Source organism: Psilocybe cubensis, chromosome 8 (genome assembly GCF_017499595.1).
Source record: "Psilocybe cubensis strain MGC-MH-2018 chromosome 8, whole genome shotgun sequence".
In the NCBI taxonomy this organism is placed as follows: Eukaryota; Fungi; Basidiomycota; class Agaricomycetes; order Agaricales; family Agrocybaceae; genus Psilocybe; species Psilocybe cubensis.
The window spans coordinates 946,690-970,769 of NC_063006.1; the positions used below are offsets into that span (position 1 = coordinate 946,690).

The window sequence follows — 24,080 nt, forward strand, 5'->3', positions numbered from 1 at the left end:
TTTCCAGGTAGTAGCATCTTTTGTCCTCAAAACCAATGCACACTCGGCTGTTATGCGAAAAACTTGTATGGGTTTGAGTAGATTGCGAGGCTAATGAGGTAGCCTCGTTATTTCTGGACAAACAGCAGGCTCACTCGGTGCGTATCGCGGATTACATCATCGCTATAAATGCAGACCTGGGATACTGTGAGATCCACTCTCTCAACTCCCTAGACTCACTTGCAAACATTCTCACAGACAATGGCAACTCTCCAAGGCAAAAGCATCGTGGTTGTTGGAGGCTCATCGGGGATTGGTTTCGCAGTCGCCCTCGCTTCCCTTCAATCTCAGGCGAAATCTGTCATTATTGCCTCCAGCAATCAGGCAAAGGTGGAGCGCGGCGTGGAACGTTTGAAAGCTTATAATCTGCCAGGGGAAATCAGCGGGCATGTAGTGGATGCCATGGACTCTGCGAGTGTCAAAAAGTTTGCGCTAGATATTGGCACCGTCGACCATATTGTTTGGTCCAGTGGGGACAACCCTGGCAAAACTGTCAATGCAAAGGTTGAAACTTACGAGGCCGGACAAGGTACAAAGTTTTGGGTACTAGTTCATCATATCCTCGTATGCCGTACTGATATACTTTACCTCTCTCACCAGGTGTATTCGCTGTTCGCTTTTGGGGACCTTTTGTCTTAGCACAACATGCGAAGTTCAATCCCGGGGGGTCCTTGACTCTTACATCTGGTTTGTTGTATCCATTTGTAATTGATACTTGAGCGCTCACATGAGACTAGGTTTGATTGGTGTTAAACCGTGGCCAGGATCTCATCTAGCGGCAGGCATGCTTTCCTCTCTGGATGGGCTTGTTAGGGGTCTTGCAGTAGACTTGGCGCCCGTGCGCGTTAACCTTGTTAATCCAGGGCCGGTGAGTTATCGTCTCTATCCTTACATTTCAATATTTCATCATTGCTTATTTTATTTTCATCAGATTGACACAGAGGTTTGTGCACTGGAAATTCATATTATTCTAACTTTGTTTTGAGATAAATGGTATTGGCAGATTTTTGACATTATGTTTGGTGATCAGAAGAAAAGCGCTTTGGAAGGATTGGCAGCCAAATCACTTCTTAAGCGAGTGGGTGAACCGAGCGAGGTGAGCATCTTGCGATTTGTGAATGGCTTTGATTGATATTTGTATCAACCTAGGCTGCAGAGGCGTATCTCTTTTTGATGAAGTAAGATCTATTGTAGTGTCTTATACCACGACAATGCTATCCATGCTAACTCTTGTTTATTCAAGGTGCGGATTCATCACTGGACAGCGAATTGATGTCGAAGGTGGTCAAGTCTTAATGTAAATCTAATGTTAACCAGTCAGAATCCTCTGGAAGTTTTCTCTTTGAATGTGTACCCCTCTTGTCGATTATACGTCTGTGCTGACAAATGATTTGTATTCGAGTGCATGGACTGCGCAGAACTAGCGTAGCTCTATTCGTCAATAAAATCCTGTTGTTTCCATGTAACGTCTTTGGATGAAGGAATGTACGAAGGCGACATGAAATTCTTCTTTTTCTTCACTTCCAATGTCGATGTTGAATATGAAAACTCTGTTACCACATGGACACCCACTGCATTTCCGCGAACCCTTATTTCATGGGCCAGGTCGAGGTTCTCTTCCTCCCTCAATCGATCAAAGTGTATGCTCACTTTCTTGAGGACAGCAACATGCGACGACGGGTTCATGCGGCTGTCTACAAAGCGTAGGAGTAGATCGTCCGATGCAAGCGTCCTGTAGAGCTCGAAGATTTCGAGACGTGGAAGTAACTCTTTATACGGTAGCTCATCAACGACATTGCCATTGGCTCGAACCACCAGGCATTCCAGGTTGAACGTATCCCCATCCAACCGCTGCATTATACTGTTCCTCGGCATCAGCCCATGCTTACAAGTAAGTGCAAGATGAATCAATCCGTCCAATGCTTCCAAGACGTCTAGGATGTTGGACGGCATTAAGCAAAACCTGTCGAGTTCAAGGGTCGTTAAGTTGGAGGATCTACCGAAGAAAGCAGACGGGATCTGGTCCATCATCGCTTCGGGGATATCTTCGCGGTTGAACGAGCTGCTGTTGTTGTAGTACCTGAGCCATCGCAGCTGGGGCACATGTATGATATCAAGCAGGGTTGGGATGAAGTTGAGCACCGAGTTTCCAATGGTGCTCAGCCCGAGGGAGAGTAGCTGGGGCAAGTGTATGATACTCGGGATGACAATTTGCTGGAGCATGTCTTGATCGAAGACATTTCCCATCACAAAATTGCATCGCACAAGTTGGGGGTACATCATCAACAACTTGATGCAGTCGTCCGGATTGCAGTGTGTCAGCGATACGTGCGTAATACTTTTGGTCCATGGCACTGGTTGAGGAGCAGAAGTAATAGTAGGGGATGACAACAAGTCAGAAATTGTAGGATGGTTGATTGACACATATTTTAGGTTTGGGGCGCGTAGTAGAATAATTGGAGATGGTTTCACTTCGACAGTAGATGGATTCCAAGAATTTACAGTATGGTAAATTAAAGCTCGTAGCCGAAGAAGGGACGGAAGGGTGTGTCCAGACAGCATTCTCTCAAGACTGTTGTACATGATATATGACACAGTCATTTCCAATTCCATCCACCTGGGTGAGAATTCCTTCAGTATGCTGAGAAGAAGAATACCGGACGCATCTAGCATAGACCTTGCTTCAATATTTGAGGGACTCAAGTATCCCTGTTCTTCGTTGACCGAAATCGACAGTGGTAGATTACCAGAGCGAGATAGCCATTCGTTTACAGCGCGGCATCGATCGTGAAGAATACTCCTGACTTTTTGCAATGGAGCCATTGGGACATGTTTAAGTCTCCTAAATTGATCCTCTCGGCCCTCCTTCCGGAACGGGATATGAATCTGTGCCCAAAGTCGTGGGGATGCTAATGCGATGGTCCTCCAGCTGCTGCACACACGAGTGAGGAGCATAGGTGCTTCAGTAGCAGCCATGGTAGGGTTGCGATGGGTGACTAAGCAATGTTCGAATACGGTGCGGAGGATATCTGGCGGCACTCGGCGAATGGGAGCCAATATGCGTTGGTAACCCCTGATAGATTTCTCAATCTCCTTGCGTTTCTCGTCCAAGCGCTTTATCTCTAAACTTATAGCTTCAAGTTGCTCCGTGGGTGCTGAAAGCAGTTCCTTGACCACCAAAATGGTGTCCTCAGCGGGTTGAAGATTATTTTTTGCAAGATCGTCCAGTTGTTCTGGGTTCATTTTCGTTTGAAAAGTTAAGGACACAAACCACTTGCTCTGACGAGGGGCTAATAGCTGGGGACCAAGTTTGGAAGGAATCAAAGGCAGATCATCGTGTGAATGCAGTTGCTGTGTCGTAGCTCGGCATTCACCGGCGGTTAGTATGTAATGGCCAATTTGAGTTTGTCACGGTTATAAATGTTATAACAATATTCTTGCTTGATGCGCCATGTATCCAACCTAATATATTACCGAATATTTTGCGCCGGAGTGTGCTGTACAGTTCATTGTCAAGCCTAAACTACGTCCGTTAATCATCGTACTCCGAATCAAAATGTTCTTCATGGGTCCATGTTCGATTATCAAATTGACGTGTGGGAGCCGTGTGTGCAGGTAGTAGATTATTGCGTTTCTTTTCCGCATCTATTGTCGATCCAACGTAGCAGAAACTGGTGTCAATCTGAATATCTTTCCTGTCTGCTCGAGTGCGTATTTCTTTAACAAGGTCAAGGCCATGGTGCTCTTCATATCGGTCGAAAAATATCTTCACCTTCTTCAGGACAGCGATGTCTGACTCGGGATCCATTCGACTGGTGACAAAGCGCAAGACTAAGTCGTCGGTTACAGTAGTCCTGTGAAGCTCGAATACCTCCAGACAGGGAAGAAGCTGATGATGAGTAGAGGCTGAAGTCGATGTAATGGGCCCCCCATCAGTATCACGCCGAATTACCAGTGCATCCAAGTCAAATGTTTCAATTTCTAACGATGAAGGTTTGCTCGGCTCCATCCGATATTTACTGGTAAGAGAAAGGCGGATCAGCCTGTGTTGTGCTTTTAAAATATCGAGGATGTTTGACGGCCGTAAACAAAACCGGTCTAGTTCAAGGCTTGTCAAATTAATTGCTCTATAAAAAAAGGAAGGAGGTATTTCATCTGATGCTGCAGTGGTGTTCCAGACGTCATTGTAGTACCCGAAATTTCGTAGCCGTGGACAATCAAGAACCTCAAGCAAAGAGGGCACAAAGCTGTTTGGACCAATGTTGCCACTGGTTTTGATCCACAGTGCGCGGAGGTGAGGCAAATGAATGGCGTTTGGGATGATGATTTCATTTTCAATTTCAAAAGCATCATGCCTAGTAGTTAGATCACACTGTATAAGCGTTGGGTAACCCTTGAACAAAACGATACAGGTGTCTAATCCACATCTGGATAGCGATACGTGGGTGATACTGATGTTGCCCCCTGTAAGCGATTGGGAGGTATGTGTGGGCGATATCAATTGTGTGATATTATGCTTAGGGCCTTCGAGGGAAAGATATTTTAGATTTGGTGCCCGTAATAGATTTTTTGATGGTGAAGGTCTGAACGGAGCATTGAGTAGGCGCTGAGAGATGATTGAAAGTCTCAATCGCAGAAGAAGTGGCAAGGTATGTGTTGATAGCATATCCTCAAAATCGCGATGTATGTTGTCAGGTAAAACAATTTCCAAACTCCTCCACCTGGGTGAGAACAACAGGAGTGTTCTAAGCAGCATTTTTACAAGGTTATCGATTGAACTTGAGTTTGTATTTCCCGTGACGAACCGAACGAAGGGTGAGCCCTGTTCATACATTACAGATATCGATAAAGGGAGGTCTCCAGAACGAGATAGCCATTCTTGAACGGCATAACAGCGGTTTTGAAGAACGGACACCATCTGCTGCTGAGGAATGAGTGGATCGTCAAACCCCTCATTGTTGTCATATCCTTTGGTAACGTTTCGGAAAGGGACGTATATATGTGCCCATAGCCGGGGTGATTGGTGTGCGATCGATCTCCAAGTGCGACATACATGGGTGAGCAGCATAGGAGCTTCGTTGCCAGACATAGTTGGGTTCCGGTGAGTAGGTAGACAGTGCTCAAAGATCGTTCGTAAAATATCATATGGAACCCGGCGAATGGGTGCCAGTATACGATGGAAACTTCGTACATATTCCTCGATCTCGAGCTGTTTTGCTTCTAGGCGCTTTATTTCAAGTTTGATGTCCTCAAGTTGCTTTGATGGCTCCGAAAGTAACTTCCGAAGTTCATTGATCGTACTGTCGTTCGGTGGATCGTTATTCTCTGCGAGATGGTCCCAGTACGAGAGCATGATGAGGAATCAGATATCGGGTTTACTCAAGAGTAATGAGAAGGGTTGGGCTAGAAAAAATACGAGAATGCTGCTTGTTGTAAGTGAGGGACAGTTAGGCCTGTTATCGCCGTGAGAATGCGACTTTCCCACATCCCGATAATCATCTTTTTATCCTATCATTAATTTTCTTTTTCCGTGGACTTCACCTTCGCTCCGTCCACCCGATACACGCACTCCTCCAGCTCATTTTCTTCATTCCATGTTGCTATCCTTCATTTTATTCCCCTTGAAACTGACTTATATACTTCACCTTTATGTGTTTCCCACTGGTTAACCCTCTTTTATCTCGTTCTTTGTCTACTTCTTTTGGACACCTTATTCTTTACAGTATACTTACAGCTATGTAGGAGCTACAGAAAAGCCTCGAATACAGAGTACTTTAACCTGTCATTCGAACTCTCAGTTACACTTTCCGTGTGCGGTGACGATACGCCCGTTACTTTCTAGTCACGGTAGTTACTCGCGTCACAACAATCCTGCTCTTGCTCTTCCCCAGCTCTTCCCTATGTTTCCTCTCTCAAGCAAAATCCCATCCTAACCTTCGTCTGCTCACGCACAAGTACAGGCAGCCTCATTGCCGTCACAGACTGTATGCTTACGAGAGCAAAACGGTAAGCTGCGCAATGGCAACGATGTGGCCCATGGGACTGTGTCACTGTGAGGAGATGAGGACGGATTAACCCCTTGAACTCCACCACGGTTTCAGTTGCGGATGTTGAGTTTCGGAATAGTTGAAGGCTGAGATACCCGCGGATGAGGTGTTCTTGCCGTTACCAACAACAGGAGCAAGAGAAGCAGTAAAAGCCAAGTCATTGCAACCCACAGACTCTCAACATCCGCGTTCTCGCGCTCACCAACGCTGCTTTGACACCTTCGACAGACGACGTACACGCTGCCGAGGAGGGTGTCCTGACCATCGTGGTCGCTCACCCGCTGACGCAGGCATATGCGCACTCGCCATTGCTCGCGATCCTCATGGTCGTTGTGTTATGGGTGTACGTCTCAACGGACGACACACCTGCCGATCTCGCTCCACGATTGGGCCTGGAGGTTTCGTTGCAATGGAATTAGGAAAATTGTGGGGAGAGTCTAAGCGGGATATATTCGTATTCGACCTCGTGAGTGCGTCCGTATCTGCTTATTAGTTGTCAAAAGCGCTCTCTCATGGCCTCATCGACATCGCTTAGTTAAGCCCTGCACATAACCTCCACAACCTCTTTAATCGCCGCTGCTTCAATGAATTTCTCTTTCTATTGGCATCCCTATACAATCCGTGCTCGATGAGGTGTCGACCCAGCTAATAAAACACGACTGCATAGTCATTGGAAGGATTACAACTTTTATTCCGGGAAAGTGAGACGACACTAGATCAATATATAAGTTGTGCTGACTGGTCAACAGGGTTGTGTATTTACGGATAGTCATGCTAATCAGAGCGTTCTTACTTCGCCCATTCCTCATTGTTGTCATACTTCTGCTCGGAAGCTTTGTATGAAGGCGACAGAAAATTACGGCTCTTTTCGACATCAAAGATCGTTAAAGAGTAGCGAAATTTGGTGTGTATCTGAATGCCTGCCGTGTCTGCGCGACATCGTGTTTCCTCTACTAGGTCAAGGCTACCATCGTACTCTTTAAGTCGGTCGAAATACACTTTCACCGTCTTGAGGACTGCAATATGTGATTTGGGATTCATCCGGCTGGAAATAAAGCGTAAGACTTGTTCGTCCGTTACAATGGCCCGGTGAAGCTCGAAAACCTCTAGACAAGGAAGAAGCTGAATGGAAGTTGAAGTAGACGGATTCAGCTCCCCATCAACATCACGTCGAATCACCAGAGCTTCCAAGTCGAATGTCTCCATTTCTAATGAGGCAAATTGGCTGGAAGTTATATCGTGTTTAGCAGTGAACGCAAGCCGGGTCAGCCTGGGCAGTGATTCCAGAATGGCGAGGATATTTGACGGCTTTAAAAAGAACCTGTCGATTTCGAGGCTTGTCAAGTTAATTGCTCCGTGGAAAAAGGATAAGGGGAGTTCATCGTTTGCTATTTCGCTGAGGGTATCACCATAGGGCCCGCTGGAATTATAGTATGCAAAGTGTTGTAAGTTTGGAGCTTGGATAGCATTGAATAAAGCGGGTGCAAAGTTGAGTAGACCAAGGTTACCACCGGTGTTGATCCAGAGTGAATGAAGGTGAGGTGAATGGATGGTTTTTGGAATAACAGTTTCATTGTCAGGTTGCCAATTATCGGGTTCCAGGAATAGGTTACATTTTACAAGCGTCGGGTGACTCTTGAACAAAGCTACACAGGATTTTAATCCACATGTTGATAACGATACGTTGGTAATGCCTGTGCTCCACCCTGTAAGTGGACTGGACACATGATTGACAGCCGGCAGCAAGTCTGTAACCTTGCCACAGGTGAGGGAAACGTATTTTAAGTTTGGTGCGCGCAATAGACTTGTCGGTGGAAAACGTCCTGGTGTCCAGTCCGGCAGAGGGAAGGTTGAAATTCTCAATCTCCGAAGAAACGGCAGGGTATGTGTTGATAACATCTTTTCAAGTTCATAATACATACCGTCAGGTAAATTGATGTCCAAGCTCTGCCACCTCGGCGATAGTAGGAGGAGTATTTCTAGCAGCATTTGTGTGAGCTTATCAATGGCTACTGCGTCGATATTAGCTGTATAATTCCGGGGCAAACCACGTTGGTAGCCAATAGATATTGATAGAGGGAGGTCTCCGGAGCGCGAAAGCCATTCTTGGATAGCATAACATCGGTTTTGCAAAACAGTTGTCATTAAATTCTGCGGGACAACTGGGTCCCCGGCCCACCTTTGATAGCGATAGTCATCCGTTTCCCTGCGGAATGGGATGTATATCTGTGCCCAAAGACGCGGGGAGCCCATTGCGATTGATCTCCAAGTGCTACACACTCGAGTGAGCAGCATCGGTGCCTCGTCGGCGGCCATTGTGGGGTTCCGGTCTGTAGGTAGACAGTGTTCGAAAATTGTACAGAGAATGTCATGTGGCACCCGGCGAACTGGTGCTAGTATACGACGGAAATTTCGGATGGATGCTTCAATATCGAGTCGTTTAGTCTCCAGACGTTTTGTCTCCATCTCTATTTCTTCGAGTTGCTTTAACGGGTCTGAGAGCAACTTCCTGACTTCAGCCATTGTGCTGTCGATCGGTACCTCATTATTTTTTGTGAGACGGTCAAAGTAGGAAGAAGTGTCGGGGAGCATTGTATAACACAGCGTTAGAGGGATAAGAATAACGATAATGGTTGAAATTGAAGCATGTGAATGCGCGCAACAGCCAATTTATAAAGCGCCGAATGCCACTGCTTAGCCCAGGGTAGATGATTGATTAAATATCTTTAGCAGTACGCATTTGGCATCGTTGCCGGGCCAAACCCACGACATGTACTGACAAGTCATGAGTAGTAGTTTATAGCGCACTGAAATATTCAACATCTCCTAGCTGTTGTTCTCGATATTAGTCATAAACATTCCATCCTAACCTTCTTCTTCTCACGTACAAGCATAGGCGGCCTCAGCGCTGTCGCATTGCCGCTCACACTGGAGTACTCACACACTGACTACTCGACCCGCATTCAAATTCTGTTTTGCCTTGCTGATCTTTGTACTTATCGGATGCGATCGAAGAGCCGCGTGATGGTGACAATATGCAAATGGGTACTTCGAACGAGTTGGAGTTGGGATAGGGACGAAGGTTAACATTCGAGGAGTCTGGGAGGTTTGCGGGTGCAGCAAGCAGTTGCGGTGGGATCTGAATCAGCGGAGTCAGACGGCCCGGATATGATGGTTTACCCGCCGGCGGGGGCCGGAGTCGCCTGCAATCCTCTTCCTGCCAACAACTGCTCTGCTGCGCCACTCTTCTCACCACCACCACCCACACCCACATCGCAGAAGAATCAAAGAGAGGGGAAGGAGTCCCAGTAGCCTTTGCCATTCACGCGCTCCCTATATGCGCATCCCGCGCTCAACAGCCTCGCTTCGAGCGCTTCGACTGTGGGCGTGCGCGCGCGTAGGGGCCATCTGGCTAACGCTGTTGCTGTCGATGCCTTTGCAGTATTGTGTTTCCACCTCGTTCTCCCCCACATACGCACACATGATCGCAGACCCAGAAGCACGCGCACTCGTCATTGATACCACCACCCGCTCCAGCTCCAGCTCAACCTGCGACACGCCCGCAGAGCTTGACGCCGATTCCGAGCGCGAGCCGTTGTTGCATTGAGACTGCGTATTCATATGCATATTCAGATGCGAATGGGCAACGGAAGAAGAATGGGAATGGGAATGCGAAGAAACAACAGGCGAGTCCAAGCGCGACACACTCGAATTCGACCTCGTCAGTCCCTCCTTCTCCCCATCCCCTTCTTCATCCCTATCCGCGGCGCCCTCAACACTATGCGCAGTGCTCACATCCGCTTCATGGCTTGACCGAGATCCGGACGCGGACCCAGACCCTGAACACGCGCTCGCGCTAGCACTCGTACTCGTGGTGCTGATGGACGGCACTGTGTTCTCCGTAGAAGTCGCTGCGAGCACAGTCCACTACGAGTTTCCAACCACATTCAGAAGCTTTCCCTTCGCGAAGTACAGCTCCAATGATATTTCGTCGCGATTTACTTGAGTTGTGGCTGGAATGTGGACATGTGCGTTGAGCCAAAGTTCAATACTAGTAATCAAGGCAAGAAGGTTCAACTCGGTGGCTTTCGGATCTGGAGAATCCCAATTCTTTTTTTGTTCCATCTTAATCATGCCGCAGCACCAGTTCTTGATCATTACTCACGAATTTATGATAACTGCATGGGCGCCTGATATTCAATATTAGATGCAAACTCTCTCATAGTTAAGGAATCTGTCAACGAGATAAAATCAGAAATTTTCATATCCGTGAACAAATTGGGAAGGCTTTCGAGAGGGTGTGTACGGATCTGTACGGGTAGTAGTTTCAATCAACCATGCTTTACGAAAATGGGAGTCAGTGGGGTGGTGCAACAAAGTAATGAAAAACGGAAGAAAATTTACTACAAACAGAAGAATATCTGCGTATGACAGTCTAATCTTACAAGACTACCGCTCATCACGGTCTTGAAATAAAATTAACGACTAAAGTTCGGTGTCCAAGGTCACAAGGTTGTTTTTGATTGTTCATCAACTTTTTCACAACAAGCACTGCCTCTTCTTTGGACAACTATTTAATGAGTGCTTGGGAAGTCACATAGGACACTCCAACGACACACCTTTAACCATGCCAGTAACTTTCAAGGTTGCAAATCATGACGCAATGCCTATCAAGACTGCGACATACGGCCGCTGTAAGAATGCAAGTGACGTCCTGACTTCGTCCTGGGGGAGAAAATCTAATGCAAACCGCTTCGAAGAGCTACTGCAAAGCTCTTTCTCTTCTGATTTTGGTAACCTCGGACCGCAAGGAAACGGATTTGTAGACACAATTATACACGCCTACAATCAGCATCACCACCTTGTGCTTAGGTACGCCATAGCGATGCTATTTAGCTTTGCCACTGATCCAACTGGTGCTGGTAGGCCGGATGATGTGTGGATTGCAATTCTAGGACAGTTCAACTTCTAGTGAGTGTAAAATTTGAGCACACGTTGCGGTGCTGACACCTTGGCTAGCGTCAACGCCAATGCGGAGCAATTGCGCTCACACTTCGTCGCACACGAAGGAAAGAAGGAACTCACCGTTAGCGCGGTAGGCGATCGATATACTGTCAATTTTGGTAGTCTTGCAAATCAGATGACTGAAAAAATCCATGAAAACGTTTGTAACGAGTCACACTTGATAAATGAACGAGATATTCATGATTATCAATTGCAGGTCGTCGACAAAACTTTAAAAGAATGGATACTTCCAGATTTTTCCACAACATCATTTAACGATGTGGTGGTGTGTGCAGTCCTTATGATGTCTACTTTGAAACAGTGAGTTTGCAACATTTTATGGATTCTTGATCAGAGAATTGAAGATGTTTGAAGATACTTTTCGTATCGCATGGAACTATTTTGTGGCATACCTTTAGTCACTCTCGAAGGAGAGAAAGAAGATTGGGAGAAGCTATTGAATCGTCTGGACAAGTTGGCATCTTTTGGGCGCGAACCAGAAGCGTGGGGCGCGCTTTTGAGACCAATCTTGCGCCGATTTGTGTCCGCGTTTGATGGCAAACCAGATATTGACTTCTGGGCTAGAATCTGCCACGTTAAAAATTATGCGTCGGGAACTCCCATTCTTTCAGGGTGGATAACGGCCTTCTGTGTCTGGGGCAGCACTGGAAAATGGCAGGGCCCAAACATCGACAAGGTCTTGAGCCCCTCACCGGGTGAAGACAACACAAGACGCGGGAGGGACTTTCAACTTGTCCTGGATGGCGTGAGATATGGGAGCATAGGCCAAGACAAAATTCCAGTTGGATTTTGCGATGTCGACGTAAAGCTAGACGACAATGGCGAGCTTTTTGACTGTATGATGGTATCGGGGCATGTGGCAGGACGTCTGCAGGGACCGGAACGCGACACATTGAGACCCGCTCCTGGTTGGTTCATGTTTATCAAACCCACAAATCCGGCATAAACGAGGTGCAGGCCGCAATGCATAAGGGAGGGGGCAGTAACATAAGTCAGCCGGGGGTCAGACGGATTGTCGAGTAACACTACTCGTTGTCAAACATGGAAGCAGAGATACTGTGACAATGCGAATGGATGGGGGGAACTGAGGTTGGCCTGTATGTCATAAGTTAGTAGTCCTGCTTTTTAATGGAGCGCAAAACGCAAAATGCATCCCATTCCTTGGTTACTTCCCGTCCGCGTAAGATAATGATAAAAAAGAGAATTCCGTACTATTCTCATCCAGCAAACGGAGAACTGGGTGGTTTCTGCGCTAAACGAATAAGCGGGGGATGACAGACACAACAATGGCAGGACCGATTTAGTTGTTCTTCAGTGCGTGGTGAAGACGTAGGGCGTAACCAGCGCGTCTGTAGCTTAAATAGTATGGCGGCGACGCGTGGGCGGCGGCAGACTGGCGGAAGAGGAGGTGGGAAGTGGTAGAGCAGTACCAGCACTGCCACCTCCTTACTTCATCATCCTCAGCTACTTTCACTTCTATCGTTACCTCTCCCATTCTCACTTCGGACACGGTCACAGGATTCCGGTTCCCCGTGTTTTACTTGCTCAAAATCTGCACAATATCCTCCACCACCTCATCATCGTCATACTACAACGCACACACACCGGCACCAAATTGAATGCCCTCAGCACGATCAAAGCCCCCACTGCACAGCCTTATTAGTATTTTACATGCCTTGCCTAATACCACCAACACTCACCGACACGGCCCCGTATGTACGGGTAAAAGTGTCCCGGCGCCGCACGCCCATGGTCATCAAGTCCTTAGCCACCGCCTGTATAAGTAAGAGGAATAGGTCGAGAAAAACAAACATGAACCCCACACCATTGACAAACCTTTCATAATAGCTTGTAATTATATAGAATTTGCACAATTGGAGATCAAAAGCAGTGTTGAGGTCAAGGGTTGAACTCGAGGAAATGTGGCGGAGTTGGATAGTTGTAAAAATGGGTATTCAAGGAGTTTAACTCTTCCCCAAAATCTCGCGACCTGCGCCGAACGTCGAGGAAGTACTCCATACGTGTGAAGTACTTATCGCATAGGACATTAGGTTAGAGCCATATACTAAAGCAAATATTGAAGATAACAAAAGTGTCCCGATTTGATGCCTAGGATGCACCACATCGAGACGTTTTTTTTTTTATTTTAAGAAGTAAAGATCACACATTGGGAGGAGTGGAACGATGCCAAGGCATTTTCACGACACCTAAGTTCCCATGCAACTTTAAAATTCTGAAATTATAGCATCACTTTAACCCTGAATACGGTGTGTCGACAGCAATGATTGACAGTTGAAGAGGGAGAAAAAAGTTAAACTGAACTTGGTGGAGTTTTGGTAAACAAAAACAGGACAATCTAGTAAGATTCAGCAAAGCGTTTCTGGAATTACGTCCTAATTATAGTAAACTTTGTGGGTAGTATGATATAAAAGGTGTCTGGCTTGACGAACTGTTTTGTCGGTATAAAATCAACCAGTACTACAACCTATTCAATAGTTCATTAAACATGACTACGATCCCGCGCTTGGAATTTCACGAAGACAAATCTTTGGCAGATATCAAAATGGTCTGTGCAGACTTTATCATGAAAATCGGATACTCGCCACTGTCTTCAATTGGAGAAGATAACGTAACATACAACACAATTTTATCTGAGTTTGCATCGTTCAACATGGAAGAAAAGTTGTTTCGCAAAATATGCCTTGAAGCATCCACAATAGCAGAGGTGTGAAGCTTTCCATCTTGCAAGCTATCAGTGACTATCTGACCGATCCATCTCTATACAAGCTTTGCTACAGCGGTACATCAGCGGAGGTTAGAGTATTTATTGCTCGATATTCATGGTAAATGGCACTTTACATCAATCCCATCCAATCTGAATGACTCGAACCTCGCATAATCATCCAGGTATTTTCTGTACATTGACGACTATTGTCAAAGACATACGGATCGCCTGGCTACATTTCAGCAGGGAGTCTTTAGCTATATGATTTCCGAGGACAAGGTTCTGAACGACCTGCGTCGTTGCTTAGCAGACGCCTATCGTTTATGGGACGATATACCCGCAAACGGAATTACAGTTTCAGGGCTAGAATCTGTGAATGGGTGCTTGATCGAGAAATTGCTCTGTGGCATGCCCATTTCCCCAGACGCAGGCCGTTGGCCAGACTTTCTTCGCCTCAAAACGGGGGCGGGGCACGCGTATGCATATATGATATTCCCCAAAGAGCTCGGAGTCGAAGTTGCAACGTATATTCAGGCCGTGGACGACATAGCCCTCTTCATTTGTTTAACCAACAATATTCTCTCGTGAGTAGCTACAGTGGCCCTATCTCTCTCATCCCTGCCCCCCGATCCTCATCTTTTATGTGCATATGATGTACTGTTAGGTTTTATAAAGAAGAACTTGCAGGAGAGACAGGCAATTATATACATCTTCGAGCAACTGTAACCCACAAGTGTCCTCTGGACGCTTTGAAAGACACAGTCAAAGACACTTTGGACGCTCACGAGAGGATACTCAAAGTACTCGCAAACACACCGGCCTACGAACCGTTCAAAGAATTTGTCAACGGGTCCATGTACGTACAAGGAATTCTCATTTCCGAGTCGCAGAATATTGATCATGTTCTTTTTTTTTTTTTTCACGATGAAGGGGACTCCACCATGTGCTGAGCCGCTATCTCTTAGCCGACCTCAGACTTTAAATTCATCAAAATAGATTGAAATAGTGGGGACACAATTATTTGAAGAACACACACCTTCTCATCAATGGAAATGCAAAAAGTAAGAGTTGAAACAAAAACAAGTTAGTTGTAACACCAAACAGTTGAATCAGCATTTACAACCCACATCCACAACGTACACACTGTATTAAATTAACGGACGTCTGTAAAAAAATTTCACAAGAACCGACCAAATTTCGACGATTCAAATGTAGGCATTATGGCGTCGTTGTGGTGACCCTGCTATCTGTCCGATCATTACTGTGGTAAGGTGGCACCTTACAGTCGTACAATTGAATGAATCCATTCTGTAAATGTGAAATCACAGTTAGAAAATCAAGGACTTGTACCGCCGTACGAAGTGACGGCCTTCAACTCAAGTGGATAGCTGAAGATGCCATGGCATATATAGTATATGCCCATCGACACGAATCGCATTTGTGGCATTCGGCTCACATATGAACATATGTGCCTCATTGTGTGGGTTCTCTGCTCATCATACTCATGAACTTCAAACATTCACGGTTGACAAAGTGAATATTCAACTCAGACAGGATCCGTTCCTTGTTCCTTTTCCGACGACCGTCCATTTTCTTCTTAGCAATTTGAGTCTAAAAACCCGCAGCGCACATGAACAATGATAAAAGTCTAAAACGCCCAACATCAGACTGATAAATTATAATCCAACCGTAGATCGATGAATCCTTTTTGCAAGATTTGCAGTGTGCACCAATCGCTTCCCGTTCTCGTCTTTGTATCCAGTGTTGCAAAAGAGAATCCTTTAAAATTATAATTGTATCAAACACATATGAGATCGTCATTCATCATCATCATTCTTCATTCAAGGTAAATCGTATATATCGCCCGGCATTGGCATTGGCATTGGTATTCGTTATTCGTATCCATCGTGATTGTCATAGAACTTGAAATAATAGAATGGCATAAACAGTCTCGTCTAGCAAGTAGTGATAGTAGTGATAGTAGTGATAGTAGTAGTAGGGAATTGTAAGTTCGAGTTCGAATCTTTCGTCCGTTATCATATCAGAATCGGAGAAGGAGAATAAGAAGACCAAGAAAGAGAAAAGAATAGAAATCCCAATAAATACCGAACCAAGAAAAATCAAGAAAATCAAGAACCAAAGAAACGAGGGGGAGGGAGGGAGACTCGATCGAACGCGGACAGTGTCAGTCAGAGAGAGCAAGGCTCACACCACCGCCGCTGCATCCTTCTTGCCCGTCTCCTTGCCTGTACCCCCGCCAACAGCCTGCACGCGCCTCAACGCGCTCCCAACCAGCACACCAACTTTCAAACTGTCCCTTCTACCCACCCTCTCCCTCTCCTTCACCTTCACCGTCTCCCGCTTCCCTACACCTGTACTTGCGCCTTCAGCTTCAACTTCACTCTCGCTCTCACCCACCACATCCCCATCCCCATCCACCTCTTTCCCCTTGCCCTTGCCCTTCCCCTTCCCCTTACGCCCAAGCACAACCATCCCCATCCCCATCCCAGTCCCAGCCTTCGTCTGCTCACGCACCAACCCAGCCGGCCTCACCACCGTCGCCGTAACACTACTAACCGTATTCAGCCCCGCATTCAGCCCCATCCTCGCCTTCCCAATCTTCACGCTCAACCGCGAGCGCAACGACGAGCTGCGCGAGGGTGTGATCGTGTCGGTTGGGACTGTGAGTGAGTTTGGGTCTTGGTTTTGGTCTTGGCCTTGCTTTTGGTTATGGGATGGGGAAGGATTAGCGCCCAACAAGTCGACAGCGCGTGCACCGGAGTCCGCCGGCCCGGACACGATAGTCACCGGGACCGCGATACCCGACGACGACGCGGTGTTCTTCTCACTCTCATCACCCACACCTACACCAGGAGAAGGAGGAGGAGGCCCCGTAGCCTTCGCAACCCACGCGCTCCCCACACCCGCATCGTTCCCGGCGCTCAACAACCTCTTTTCGAGTGCTTCGACGGACGGCGTGCGTGCTGCTGCGGAGGAGGGGGTCCGGACTAGCGATGTCGGTGTTGCTGTCTTCGTGGTCGTTTCTGCCGTCGTTGCGGTTGTTGCTGTCGCAGTAGTAGACGCCTCCGCAGGCGAAGAAGAAGGAGAAGAAGGAGAAGAAGAAGAAACAACCACCACGCGGGGCGGCACAGCAATCACACTCGCGCGCGCACTCGTCATCGACACCACCACCCTCTCATCCTGCGCGTGCACCTGCAGTTCAACCTGCGACACGCCCGCCGAGCTCGACGCCAATTCCGATTCCGAGCGAGAGCCGTTGTTGCATTGAGACTGCGTATTCATATGCACATGGGCATGGGCATGGGAAGACGAATGGGAATGCGAAGAATCAACAGGCGAGCCCATTGACAAGCGCGACACACTCGAATTCGACCTCGTAAGTCCCTCCTTCTCCCCATCCCTATCCACGCACGGTGCGCCTTCAACGCTATGCGCAGCGCTCACATCCGCTTCATGGCTCGAACCCGAATTCGACCCGGACCCTGAACACGCGCTCGTACTCGTACTCGTGCTCGAGCGCTGGCTTCGCGGCGGGGTAAGTAGCCCGAGATCCAAAACGACCGGTTCAGCTTCCACTTCCTTCTCCTTTTCCTGGTCTTTCTCATTCTGCGTTTCATTTTCCTTGGTTGTGGACACGTCGGTGCTCCCATGGACGTCAACGGGAGCGCTAACTTTCGCATTCGCATTCGTGCCCGCCGTTGCCTTCGCTTCACCTGCAGTCACAGTAGCGACAGCCCCCTTCCTCCGCACCGTCGTCCGCCTCCTCACAACCTCCACAACCTCCTCCACCACCTCTTCCTCCTCACCTTCCTCTCCACCAACACCACCCACCACCGACACCGATCCAACAGGCACAACCGGCGGCACACCAACAACCTCCACATCCCCCGGCCCAACCCACGCACGCCCACACCCAACCGCATCGCTATTATCCCACTTTCTCCCTTGTTTCAACGCACGAGTACCATTTAGATTCCCCAGCGCAGCGCGTACGTGGTCGTCTACCTCCTCCACAGCGCCACTGGTATGGTAGGAAGAATACGAGAAATCAGCGTCGAGGTCTAACGCGCCTAGCAGCACCGCCTCGCCGAGTGTAGGAAAGCGCGCGCGGTGGATACGGCGTTTGCGCGTGCGCGTGCGGGTTATTGTGCGCGGGTGCACTTGAGCGTCGGGGTCGTCGATGTTCTCCTCCTCATCCTCCTCGTCGTCGTTGTTGGCATTGATTTGGTCATCGTCGTCGTCATCGAACATACCCAACCAACTCCTCCTCTGTCTCCCCTCCACATCCACCTCCTTGCCCTTCCCCTTCTCATCGCCACTCCGACTCAACACCCTCCCAAACATACCCGGCGCAACAAGATACGGCACCGCTCTCCCCTGCATCCTCCCCATCTCCCCTCCCCCTCCTCCCTCTCCCCATCCTGCTCCTCCCCCCATCCCCTGGCTAAGCAAGCTGGAGAGATGGCCCTGCCCCTGTCCAGGCATGGGCATGTGCATAGCCATATGCGGCGGCATATGCGGTGCGGGGGGTGCGCCCCATGAGACGGGGCGCGTGTTGATGCTGTTTATACCCTGTCTGAACGACGAGGGCGGGCCTGAGGCGGGGCCGCGTCGGGTTTGTGGTCTCGAGTTCGAGTGAGAGTGAGAGGGGGATGATGCGGATGCGGATAGTGATGACGAGGATCTAGAGTGCGAGGGCGAGGAAGATGGGGAGGAGGAAGAGGAAGAGGAAGAGGATGGAGAGACGGGGTACGCGAAGCTTAATAGGAACTGCTCGATTCCCTGCACAAGCCTCGGTTTCTTCGCATTCCCATTCACACCCCCATGTCCATGTCCATTCGCATTCCCCCTCCCATTCGCACCGTGTCCACTACCCGACGACGGATAAGGATTCGTATAAGCCCTCCCCCTCCCATGCGGCGGCAACGACGTGCAAAGCGACGACGAAGACGAAGACGTAGATGATGTGGCGAGCGGCGACGTTGCAGGTGCGCATGGCGCAGGACGCCAGTCCGCCGCGAGCACGTGCACGATATGCGCGTTTTGCGGTCGTGTCCTCGTTCGCGTCCTCGTTCGCGTTCCCTGGTGCTGCTGCTGAGAGTGTCTCCGACGCGTGGCGGTATCCCGTCTCACAACACCCATCTCCATCTCCACATCCAAATCCGCCGTTGCCCCCGTCCCCGTCCCCGTCCCAGCACCAAAGCCCGACAACGACAACGTCCCAGCGACAGACGCCGGGCGCGCAGTAACAGCCGCAAAAAGCGTCGAAATGCGCTTCGAAAGACTGCGGCGGCGCGTCATTTTAGCAGACGACGGCTGGGCTTTGTAGTCGTCCGCTAGCGCGAGTGTGAGTGTGAGGTCTTCGGATGAGAGCTCGCGCGCGGGTGTGGTGAGTGCTGTTGATGCGAGACTTGGGAGAGCTGGCGTTGACGCGCGCGAATCGTCGTTTTCTGACGGGGGCGTTGATAGCGGGGAGTGCGAGGGGGAGTGGGAAGGCGAGGCAAAGGCGGTGGCGTCCGGAATGGAAATGGACGTAGAATTATGAGAAGAAGAGGATGAGGACGAGCCTAGTACGAAAGAGGAGAAGCGGCGGTGATGGTGCCGCTGTCGCGCGGTGGTGCTGATCTGCGCTTTGGGGGGAGCTGCGAGAGAAGCAGAGGTTGAGCCTGATGCTGATGCGGATAGCGAACACGAGGACGAGGTGCGTGTGGGTGGCGCGGAGTCCGCGGGGAGATGGCTGAGGGACAGTCTAGGTGGCGTTGCGGACGATATGGAGTGGACAGGTGCGGGTACAGACCCGCGGCGCTGGTAGTGGTATGCGGCGCCCGACTCGGGTGCGGCGCCGTGTGGGAGGGCGAGGTACTGTGCGCTGAGAGTGGTGAGCAAGATGGCGTGCTTGAAGAGCGCCTTTTCAGGCACGTTGCCGCCTGGGAGGAAGTTGACGATGGCGTCGAATGCGCGCTGCTGTGCGGCGGACGCCGAGGCGGGGACGCTCGCTGGGGTGGTGGTGTAGTTCGCCAGGGACTGGGTCAGCTGGGAGAGGGTTGCGGCCATTATGGAGCGCGGACGGCCGTTTTGGGATGAGGTTGTACTGTTCGATTCGGACGAGGCGATGGACACGACGCTGTTCCTGCGCGAGGACGCGGTGGATCCAGGCAGCGAGAGGGAGAGAGACTCGGAGAGCAATGAGAGGCGGTTCTTGATCGCCTCGGCCGTGGTGCGCTTCGCAGAGGAGATGGACGGGGCGGGCGAGGGGTACCTGCCCTCGGCGTCTGGCGGGGCGGTGGGGGTGAACTCGCCCATGGGGTCCTCGGCGAGGTGGAGGATGCGGGGTGGGGAGAGGGTGTTGCGCCAGGCGGCTGCTACGCGCTGGGCACGCTCGAAGAGCCCGACGAGGCGCAGGGCACCGGTGTCATGCACGTGTAGCGGTGCGGCGAGGCGGAGGATGCGGATCGCGGGGCCGCGGTGTTGGGCATCAGGGGGCAGCGGGACAGGGGTGTGTGTGGCGATGAGCACGAGTGAGGTGGCCAGCAGCGGCGAGTTGAGGAGTGGGGCGAGGTCAGTGGGGGTGGGCTCTGCAAGAACTTGTCAGCGGGCGAGACTGCGAAGAGGGGGACAACGTACCTCCGAGGATGAAGATGACCTGGGGCGGGGAGGGCTGGAGATCTGCGGGAATCCGCCATGGAGTGTTATGCTGTATATTCGCAAAGGGGTCGATGGGCAGACGGGGGCGAAAGACGTCGGAGGGCATCAGATTGAGAAAAGGAGAGCGAGCAGACTCTCTGTCCACCAACCCGCAATTCCTCGTCCCTAATTAAATAAATTCCACTGTTCTTCCCTTGTGTCGTCATACCGCGCAGATCACACCTCCCCTCTCCCGATATGGAAGCTGGACCCCCCTGTGCGTCTGCCCAGCCAGTGGCGCACTGCCTAATTCGGCCCGTCCGAGCATACACCCGCGTCATCCATCTCCTCATCGCTCTCCTCCTCAATGTGATGTCCTCGTCCTCGTCCTCGTCGTCGCTATCTACACCAATCCTCTGTGCATCGGGATACACTGGGTACCCCGGGCGCACTCGGGTGTACTTCCCCGGGCGTGCACGCGCCTTCTCCCGTCTAGTGCACTTGCCTCCCCCTTAATTAGTTTCATTAACAATCCCCCCCTCAGAGAACACTTACGGCCACCCTCCAACACCCCCAATTCCACGCCGCCAGACTCCAGTCCGCCACAGTCAAACATCTCATTTCCCACCCACAAAAGAACCTCTGTCGTCTCTTTTTCTTTATTCTTTCGTTTGTTTCCTTGCCCCCCTTCTCCCTTCTCCTTCTAACGTCGTGTTGCTATTTTTGGGATGCCTGCCTGCCTGTCGATGACAGCCCCGATTGACATAAACCACTTGCCTTGGGCTTGGCATCGCTGTCTATACCCTTATACTTGATCTTCCCACCCACACCACCCTTCCAGTGGGTCTCGACGCTCGGTGCGACGTGCGTACTCGACACGAACAGCCTCCCGGCTACCATCCCCATCCCCTCGCCTACACCCACACCCACGCTTACCCGTCCTGACTTAAACTGCATAAAGCAACTCCCACTCGCCTCCTCTGGTAACCTCCATCCGTGCCTTGTCAAAAATTCCAAAACGCTCTCCGTCTCCCTTGATAGAAAATAAAACAAGATACGGAAAACATAACAAATAACATAACATACCTTCTTCTTCTTCTTCTCCCCCGCTCTATCTGCGCACGCTGCGCTACCACCATCGACACTCGACACTCGACAATCCAGCATCATTGGCATTGGCGTTGGCATTATCATTATCATTTCGTTCGCGCGAGTCAGTCCAACCTGCAATCTCTCAATCTCGCAATGTATCCCTGGGCTCCTGGTACGGTACATACAGATAATCAAGCAAACCAGCAAGCAAGTAACCAAGTAAGTAGGGTACTTCGTTCCACCATCGACATTACATACCCCCCTCCTCTCCTCTCCCCTCCCAGACCCATCACCTCGTCACCTCGTCACCCCGCCCGCCATCATCACTCATCGACATTCTCTGTCTAGCTCAGATCAAAATCATCAGACTCAGATATCCGATGTCGTATCCCTTTCCTTTCCTTTCGCGCGTTGGAACTCGCAAACTCGCAAACTCGCGGCACCGCACCCGCAACCGCGTCCGCCTGTACGAAACTGTACCTGTACGTGCTTGCGGCTCCCTAGTAGGGCCCTTTGCTTCTTGCTTCTTCCTCTCACCTCGTCAAGTCAACGTCTTGTCTCGTCTCGTCCCCCATCCCGGGTCGAGTCGAGTGACTCGAGTCCCCACCGCCACGTCCGAAGGGGCTGTAAAGTCGCCAATGGCATCTATTATCTATTATCTATTATCTATTATCTCAGACCTTGCAAATTGCAACTTGTACCTTGAAATTGTGTCTATTGTGTCTATTGTCTAACCTGCGGCTGTCTTTTTTCGTGGCTTGTGGCTTGTGGCTTGTGGCTTGTGGATTGTGGATTGTGGATTGTGTTCTGTGGTCTATTCTCTATCCTCTGCTCTCGACCTATCCTCTGTTCACAACCCACCCACCCCCCCTTCCACCCCCCCTCTCTTCCTCCCCCTCATCCAATGCCGTACGTCGTACGTATAACATCTCCAAGTACATCGCCGCTGTCGAGATATCTATTTGTACCACACCGAAACCGAAACCGAAACCGAAACCGAAATCGCGGTGTGGCGTAATCCATCCCACTCTCACCTTCATCTCGCGGTTTCCTCGTTCTTGAGATTCCGAGTCGTAATGCTCTCGAGACTACGAGTCGTAGTGCTCTCGTCATCGTCACCGTCACCTGTGTCTTCGAGTCATCCGAGTCATCTGTTCATCCTATCCATCTATCTAGTATCCTCATCGTCGTCCTCCTCATCCTCCTCCTCATCTTCTTCTTCTTTTTCTTCATTGGCATTACTAGCACTGGCAGCATCACCATTAGCTTAGCAGCAGCATTCGCATTGTCATTGTCATTGTTTCATCCCATGCTACATAAACTTATGCTATGCTATAATATCGCTATCGCTATCGCTATCTTACCGTAACCGTAACCGTAACCGTCATTACAGTAAACCCTTTGCAACCCTGTGGAACCTTATAGAAACGGAACTATGAAATCTGCGTGCGATACGTAGGCCAAGTCTGCCCTACCTGAGGAGATCTTGATGACTACAGTACGCAGTTATGCAAAGGAGATTCATTAAGCTTGGGCTTGGGCTTGGGCTTGGGATGGGATGGGATGGATGGGATGGGACGATGGAGGGAGGGAGGGAGGGGTGGACGTCATATTACATTAGATTACATTTACATTCCATTTCGTTATATTACACCTTGTTATATTTGCTTCACGCTACTGTACTACATTACACTACACTTCTCCTTCTTCCTTCTTCCTTCCATCTTCCTTGCTCTTGCTACATGCCACTTGTTACTTGTTACTTGTTACCTGCTACTTGTCAAAATACCTCACATTATCTTATAATACATTACATTACATTACTGTAGGGAAGGGGGCGAGTTCGAGAGAGGACAAAGTAGCCTGAGTACGGACAGAGTTTTGTAGATATTTATGTGTTTAGCACGGAAAGAGATGGGAAAAAAATAGGAAATATGATTCGATACGTCCTTCGGTGTGTAACGACGTCTCCGGTAAGGTGCTAACTACTGACTACGCGTCTATGCTGTGGCCATATGGCGTCGACGATGCCAAGTGAGTGTGTCCGCAAGCGTCATGTGACGTGTTTGTTGTGAGTCGCGTCGCGCGCACGCGTATCCAAATCCCTACATCTCCCCCCCACTTTAAATTTCAGGCTCCTGGCTGAAATTTCGGTTTCGGTTTCGAGTCTACATCCTGCGGCCCACTCCCTAGTGCTATTCGTGATATGGATCCATCCAGTCACGACCTGATATGTGGCCTGCTCAAGACCCAGTCTCAAGTGGCCTCTATCACCTCCTTTCCTCTCTATTCGGTCAGTCCTCCTCCCCTCGCCATTCATTCTTCCTTCTAACTCTCTAACTAGCTCTCTCCATTGTCTATATGCCCTCGCTCGTCGTCTCTCGTCTCCGATCTCACTCAATATCTTTTCTCTTCCAAATTTCTCTTTCCCTCCTCCCCCCTCTTTCACACCTCCTCCCCCCTCTTTTGCACCATCGCCCGCTCGCTATTCCTCGTCGCCGTCGAAC

General features: G+C 49.7%; 8 protein-coding genes across 8 annotated transcripts; 4 read left to right on the forward strand and 4 right to left on the reverse strand.

Moving 5' to 3' along the window:
• Positions 1 to 240: 240 nt before the first annotated feature.
• Positions 241 to 1,340, forward strand: JR316_0008815 (Short-chain dehydrogenase/reductase ATR9; the record flags this gene model as incomplete). Its single annotated transcript, XM_047894527.1, has 7 exons — positions 241 to 568; positions 640 to 726; positions 777 to 907; positions 971 to 982; positions 1,043 to 1,135; positions 1,189 to 1,217; positions 1,283 to 1,340. The coding sequence occupies 7 exons, from the start codon at positions 241 to 243 to the stop codon at positions 1,338 to 1,340; spliced, it is 738 nt and encodes a 245-aa protein (XP_047745986.1).
• Positions 1,341 to 1,470: 130 nt separating this feature from the next.
• JR316_0008816 (uncharacterized protein) lies at positions 1,471 to 3,282 on the reverse strand (the record flags this gene model as incomplete). Its single annotated transcript, XM_047894528.1, has 1 exon — positions 1,471 to 3,282. The coding sequence occupies one exon, from the start codon at positions 3,280 to 3,282 to the stop codon at positions 1,471 to 1,473; it is 1,812 nt and encodes a 603-aa protein (XP_047745987.1).
• A 289-nt stretch (positions 3,283 to 3,571) lies between these two features.
• JR316_0008817 (uncharacterized protein) lies at positions 3,572 to 5,392 on the reverse strand (the record flags this gene model as incomplete). The annotated part of the gene is made up of 1 exon (XM_047894529.1): positions 3,572 to 5,392. One exon carries the CDS (start codon positions 5,390 to 5,392, stop codon positions 3,572 to 3,574), a length of 1,821 nt encoding a protein of 606 aa, XP_047745988.1.
• Positions 5,393 to 6,875: 1,483 nt separating this feature from the next.
• Positions 6,876 to 8,678, reverse strand: JR316_0008818 (uncharacterized protein; the record flags this gene model as incomplete). Its single annotated transcript, XM_047894530.1, has 1 exon — positions 6,876 to 8,678. The coding sequence occupies one exon, from the start codon at positions 8,676 to 8,678 to the stop codon at positions 6,876 to 6,878; it is 1,803 nt and encodes a 600-aa protein (XP_047745989.1).
• An 889-nt stretch (positions 8,679 to 9,567) lies between these two features.
• Positions 9,568 to 10,092, forward strand: JR316_0008819 (uncharacterized protein; the record flags this gene model as incomplete). Its single annotated transcript, XM_047894531.1, has 2 exons — positions 9,568 to 9,680; positions 9,720 to 10,092. The coding sequence occupies 2 exons, from the start codon at positions 9,568 to 9,570 to the stop codon at positions 10,090 to 10,092; spliced, it is 486 nt and encodes a 161-aa protein (XP_047745990.1).
• A 621-nt stretch (positions 10,093 to 10,713) lies between these two features.
• JR316_0008820 (uncharacterized protein) lies at positions 10,714 to 12,057 on the forward strand (the record flags this gene model as incomplete). Its single annotated transcript, XM_047894532.1, has 5 exons — positions 10,714 to 10,958; positions 11,013 to 11,057; positions 11,106 to 11,250; positions 11,308 to 11,411; positions 11,466 to 12,057. The coding sequence occupies 5 exons, from the start codon at positions 10,714 to 10,716 to the stop codon at positions 12,055 to 12,057; spliced, it is 1,131 nt and encodes a 376-aa protein (XP_047745991.1).
• A 1,560-nt stretch (positions 12,058 to 13,617) lies between these two features.
• JR316_0008821 (Monoterpene synthase 25) lies at positions 13,618 to 14,818 on the forward strand (the record flags this gene model as incomplete). The annotated part of the gene is made up of 4 exons (XM_047894533.1): positions 13,618 to 13,836; positions 14,083 to 14,420; positions 14,501 to 14,692; positions 14,767 to 14,818. 4 exons carry the CDS (start codon positions 13,618 to 13,620, stop codon positions 14,816 to 14,818), a joined length of 801 nt encoding a protein of 266 aa, XP_047745992.1.
• A 1,223-nt stretch (positions 14,819 to 16,041) lies between these two features.
• On the reverse strand, positions 16,042 to 20,608 carry JR316_0008822 (uncharacterized protein; the record flags this gene model as incomplete). Its single annotated transcript, XM_047894534.1, has 2 exons — positions 16,042 to 20,432; positions 20,482 to 20,608. The coding sequence occupies 2 exons, from the start codon at positions 20,606 to 20,608 to the stop codon at positions 16,042 to 16,044; spliced, it is 4,518 nt and encodes a 1,505-aa protein (XP_047745993.1).
• Positions 20,609 to 24,080: the final 3,472 nt, after the last annotated feature.